At 40.8% G+C, this 5,728-nt stretch overlaps 1 protein-coding gene across 1 annotated transcript; it reads left to right on the top strand.

Moving 5' to 3' along the window:
* The first annotated feature begins 540 nt into the window (after window positions 1–540).
* On the top strand, window positions 541–2,625 carry LOC130262297 (fatty acid-binding protein, liver-like). The gene is made up of 4 exons (XM_056509310.1): window positions 541–660; window positions 1,708–1,880; window positions 2,143–2,232; window positions 2,515–2,625. Exons 1-4 carry the CDS (start codon window positions 594–596, stop codon window positions 2,563–2,565), a joined length of 381 nt encoding a protein of 126 aa, XP_056365285.1. The 5' UTR covers window positions 541–593; the 3' UTR covers window positions 2,566–2,625.
* Window positions 2,626–5,728: the final 3,103 nt, after the last annotated feature.

Genomic DNA, 5,728 nt, shown 5'->3' with positions numbered 1-5,728 from the left:
CAAAAAGTAAAAAGAAACTGAATTTAATTCAATTCAGAGTTAGATGCACATCACTGACATCTGCTGGATAAAGTCATCACTGATGTCCCACTCCAACATGACTTTCCCTGTCCTCAATGGGAGGACACAAGCATTGGGAGGCTCACAATTCTGAAAGAAATAGAATGAATTTATTCATTCTTTATCCACCATTTAAGGATCAAATGCCCACAGCAGAGAATATTGGGACAATTAGGAAGTTCCTGCTGTACAACACCAATTACTACTACTGTAACTTTATCTGAAAAATTCTACTCAAGACACAGAAAAAGTGCTAAACACAGAAGTTGTACCAAAAAGCAAACAAATGAAGCTGCACTGCAACACTTTCCAACAACGATGGGCAATTACCCGAGGTCAGTACCCCACAACAAACACAACACCCCAAGTCAAGGTAAGAGCAGCCTGAACCAGAGGTTATGTTCATCAAGAACAAATAACTGATTAATAATTGCTCCTTCCCAGTTAATAATTAGCTGTCTGACAATATTGGGCTGGCCCTTCTCCTTCCATAAAGAGCATCCCAGTGAGCAGGGAGAGCCCTCGCTGTCACCATGGCTTTCACTGGCACCTGGCAGATCCACACTCAGGAGAACCTCGAGCCCTTCCTCAAGGCTCTGGGTAAGTGGCTCTTCCTCCTCAAATCATTGCCACAGCTTTTATTGCTGCATTTACATTGAATTTTTCCTTTTCTTTCATGACAAACTTCCCCCTGCTTGGTTAAATCTGTTTGATTTCACTTGGATGTGAATAGATCTGAAAGTTGTATGAATGGATGGAGGAAGGTTACAGATAACACCCAAACCCCTGTCTTAGTGTCAGATTTCCTCAAGAAAGAGCAGCTGTAACACAAACGAAATTGTGTTGATTGACTTGTAATTTTTTAAACAAATATAACTCAAAACAAGCTGTCATAATTACAAACAGCTTCATAATAACTGGTACAGAAGCCTTTGTGCAGCACAAATGCTCATCAGGAATCTGTGAGTAATTCACACGTGTGATGAGTGGTCAGTAACCTGTCAGAGATTTTCACCTGTGATAAATGTCAGTAATCACCAATCTTTTATCAATTATCACAGAGTGATCATCAGGTGTGAGGATTAGGAGGTGCCACATCAATAAATATGCATTTACCTTTGCCAACAAAACATTTCCAGTGGGGTTTTTAGGAGTAAACAGGAGATATTCAGGAGAGTAACATGCAGTTCCAGTTGAAAAGCCTGGTCTGACAGTGTGACAGAACCAGTCCCTCTCCTGGTGACAATGACACCTTCAAATCATGCCAGGGACACCCCAAAAGGGGAGCCTGAGGTACTCCCACTGTTGCAGCTCTGACTGGACAGATAACCCCCCACAACTCCCATCTCCTTGAGAAATTAAATAATGCACGTGTGGTTTTTTTCATGGACAATCATCAGCCCATGGCCAGCCCTCAGGAAAATAAATTATTCATAATCTGACACATCAGCAAACATAACATCAAAAAATAACCAGACTAGAAGGAATGGAGCAGAAAGCCCACAGAGAAGAGAAGGATCCAAAACAGGATCTGTCTTTTAACTTGGACATCACCTTTGACTATTGGTTCGGATCTTTTGTGCCTTTGTTGGAGAAAAGAATTTGCTATTTCCCTAACAAAAAGTCCTGTTTTGGCTGGTTTTGCAGGGTTGCCAGATGACACTATCAAAATGGCCAAAGATATTAAGCCTGTTATTGAAATACAACAAAAAGGCAATGACTTTGTTGTGACATCCAAAACACCCCACAAATCTGTAACCAACTCGTTTACACTTGGCAAAGAGGCTGACATCACCACCATGGATGGCAGGAAGCTGAAGGTAAAGCATTCCAAGCATGGGATATCTCTTTATTTATCCCTAAACCTCCATTTCTGTGTGAGTGGAATTTTTTTGTACCATTTCCATTTGCAAACATTTCTAGCACTTCAACAAACAGAAATGTTCCTAAAACTTCTATTCAAATTAGCAATTGTCATTATGAAACATCAGGGTGATTTATTCCCTATTTATTAGTCCTCTAGTTACTTCAATTGAATTTCAAAATATAGTTCTTTTAAAATATTTTTAAATGTTCCAACAGTGCACTGTGAACTTGGTCAATGGGAAGCTGGTGTGCAAATCAGATAAATTCTCTCACGAGCAGGAAGTGAAAGGAAATGAAATGGTGGAGGTAAGTGCTAGAAAATAAGAACACTTGCAAAAAAAATGCTGAAGGAAAAAAAAAGTTGATTAGTTCATAATGTCAGCAAAGTGTCCCTGTGGATACAGACTGGTCCAAGGAGCACAACCAACTCCAGCTTTTCCTTCATGCAAATGTTGTACATGTATTTAAGGACAGGTATTGTGATTGTACTTTCCTGTGGACTAGGATGGATTTATGAATTACAGACACTTGTGCCACTGAGCTGTAAATTGATTTCCTGAACTTTGAATGTGTATTTGTCTCCCACAGACTATAACTTATGGTGGAGTAACACTTGTCAGAAGAGGCAAGAAAGTCTGAAGACAGATCCCCTCCTGTGTGACACCTTTACCTACCTGAAATAAAGTGCACTTTCCACAAGGTGTGATCTTTGTTTTATCTCAACAAACAGTACAAGATATAATGATAATTCCTGCCCTCCTTTCACACAGCACTTCCCTTGTTACAGGACTGAGTTTTCCACTTTGTCTTCAGAGTGACAGAAATTTGCCTCCCAGGCAACCCAACCTGGACATAATTCACATTGTTCCAGTTCACCACAATAATCCTTGGGAGCAGCCAAAAACTACAGAAATGCTTCTTGATTCCTTACACACAGACTGAACACACTCAGCTTTAGTTCCTGTGTCTAATAAAGTTTAGTGTTTCACCAAACCCCATTCCCTAAGACCTGGCCAACAGAACAATCAGGCATTTGTTGAGCTGATCTGTACCACATGTCCCATGAATAGAAACAGCAATATTTTAAAAGCTGTGAACCACTCACAAGTCATTAACAATAGGGATGGCTGTTCTCAAACTGAATTACACAAAAGTACAATTAAGAGGCACTACAAGAGCAATGAGAATTAAACATTTCTTCCAATTTGCAATGAACTCCCAGTATCTTGTCATGGCCCAAGTTTGTGAAGCTCAGGTAAACCAGACTTTGCTCAGACCCTGTGTCTGTATTAAGTAAAACACACAACAGCTGTGCCTAGAACCATTTCTCTGCTGATTAGATCCTACTAATTATATCAGCAGCCCTATTTCACAATTTGAGTCACTGCAGATTTATTAGGATGGGTTTTGGGTGCAAGACCTCCATGAAGAAAGTTGCTGGACTGACAATGGCAGCTGGAGGTTTTATCCCAGTGAAGAGTGCAGAGTTTACATCTGCCATGCTACAGGAGCAGTGTGTGAGGGGGGAGGCTGTGTTTTAGTTAATAACACAACGTGATACAGGCAATTTGGGAAGTGTATTCTTATTTTGGGGTAAGGCTGCTCTCAGGGGGAGTTTCACTGCCATAAAGGATCTTTGTGCTCATTTTGCTTCCCAGGCAGCTCTAATGCCAAGCACACTCCTGCAGCCAGAATGAAATTCCATGTGAGTTACACAGAAATAAGATCAACAGCACAGAAATGGGGGCTGGAAAAACTCAGGGAGGAGGAGGAGGCTGCTTTAAAGCACTGGTGCTGCAAAAAATCACCCAAGAAAGAACTCAGCACTTCTGTCTGGGAGTTGCTGCAAACACACCTTGAAACCAAACACACCATGTGGTTTTCCAGCAGGAAATTCACAGAATCCTGCAGCTCTGCAATGATCTAATGCTGTACCTGCAAACTGGAGGATGGAACATGCAAAACACTTCAGGTTTATTTCTAAACCAAGGCAGAGATGATTCATTACTCATCTAAAACCTGTTACAAAATTATTGCTGTAGAGATTACACACCAAAAGCACAGGAACCTTATTTAGAACTTGAACTAAGTCATTCTAATGGCTAAAATTGTAAAAAATTAAAAGAATACCTCATCTGGCTGTCTTCACAATTGCAAGGATTTCAGTGCCAATCTTCCCCATCCTTCTGGCAATGTCCCTCTGCCACAGGGCAGCCCAGATTTAGGTGGAATATTCAGTGCAGGTCCTTATGTGAAGCAGTCAAAACCTGAAGGATTTTGATCAACTGAGATCTCCATGTGTGTGTCCCATGACCAAAGGAATGAGCACTCCCAGATGGTCCAACAGGCTGGGATCATAGCTCTGCATTCACTGTTCCACAAAAACAAGTGAAGTTTTCTGTGAAGGACTCCACTGGAGTACTTATAATCAAACTTGGATCTTGTTCAAAGTTTTGATTCCCAATCTGACAAGCTCTGACAATCCTGGCAGCCTGGATTTCTATCCATCACCAAAGTCCACTCTGGTAAATTCATTGTTTTAAGAATGTCCATAAAAAAACCATTTTTTTTTCTTTCTTGCTTTGTGCCAAGCACTCCCACCACAATTCCAGTCTCTAATGTGGGTTCTTGGCTTGATTTTTATGTTCTTTTAATGGTTTGTGTGAGCAAATTGCACAAGGTAACAACTTGACCCTGCTGCTTGCATACAGAAAAATGTTAACTGTAAATATTAATTGCAATAAATAATTAATCCCCATCCCTTCTCTGAGTCTGCACACAGATCCTGAACATACAACCACATAAATTCTTTTTTTCTTTTTATAGTGTATATGGCTGCACATCTCCTGTATTTGTGACTGAACTTCATCTACCATTCAAACTCGAATCATCTGTCACTCAAAATCTGTAAAAATGAAGCACTTCTTAGTGTGAGATTGCCAAGATATGAACAGCAATTTCCTCCCACTAGTTTTCATTCATGAATATTAAAAATAAAAATGAAAATGCACTGCTGGCAGACACCAGGGCTGCATCAGCTCAAAGTCTTTCTGTCCCTGCAGGAGTTTGCTGAAAATCCCTCATATGAAAATGCAGACACTTTTCACTGAATTTCACTTTTCACCAAACCCTGTGACTGTTGGGTCACAGATGTGCCTTTTATCCACCTTGATGTGAGTCACACATGAGCATGGTAAGAAATCATTTCTCCACCCACCGACTGCATTGTTTTCGTCACACAAACTGCTTTAATGGGAAGGGCTGGTCCTGTGCAAACAGTGTGATGAAAACTCCTGGGGCTCAACAGGGCTCTGGGTAACGGTGCTCTCCACAAAAATTGGATTAATTACTCTGTGTGCAACAATAGTTACACCCTCCAGAGAGACATTGGTCATTTATTGCAGAGTTGCACAGTTGGGGGCTCTGTGGGATTCCACACATCGAGCACACCAACGATCAGAATTTATTACTATTTAAACATTTTAGCAAACAAAAGGAATTCATGTTCCTTGGCTACAAGTCACAGAGTTCTGAATTAGTATTCTATCTTCTGCTGGTTAATTATTCTGTTGTTTGTCATGCTAATCAGTCCTGTTCTCAGTCTTTCTGTCCTTTTGGGTCAGTGGTCTGTAGGTTGGTGGTCACGACCTGCCCCTGCAGATGTAAAATGTAAAATTACATTTTACCCAGCTGGAGATCATTTCAGCACAGTTGCTGAGTGGGTTTATTAGTTTCTGTCTTATCTTGGGAGTTCTTGCCAGATGGCCCATAAATTCTGCATTCCTTGTGTCCTCTATCAGTG

Source organism: Oenanthe melanoleuca, chromosome 23 (assembly GCF_029582105.1).
Source record: "Oenanthe melanoleuca isolate GR-GAL-2019-014 chromosome 23, OMel1.0, whole genome shotgun sequence".
In the NCBI taxonomy this organism is placed as follows: domain Eukaryota; kingdom Metazoa; phylum Chordata; class Aves; order Passeriformes; family Muscicapidae; genus Oenanthe; species Oenanthe melanoleuca.
This window is presented reverse-complemented; position numbering and strand designations above follow the sequence as displayed.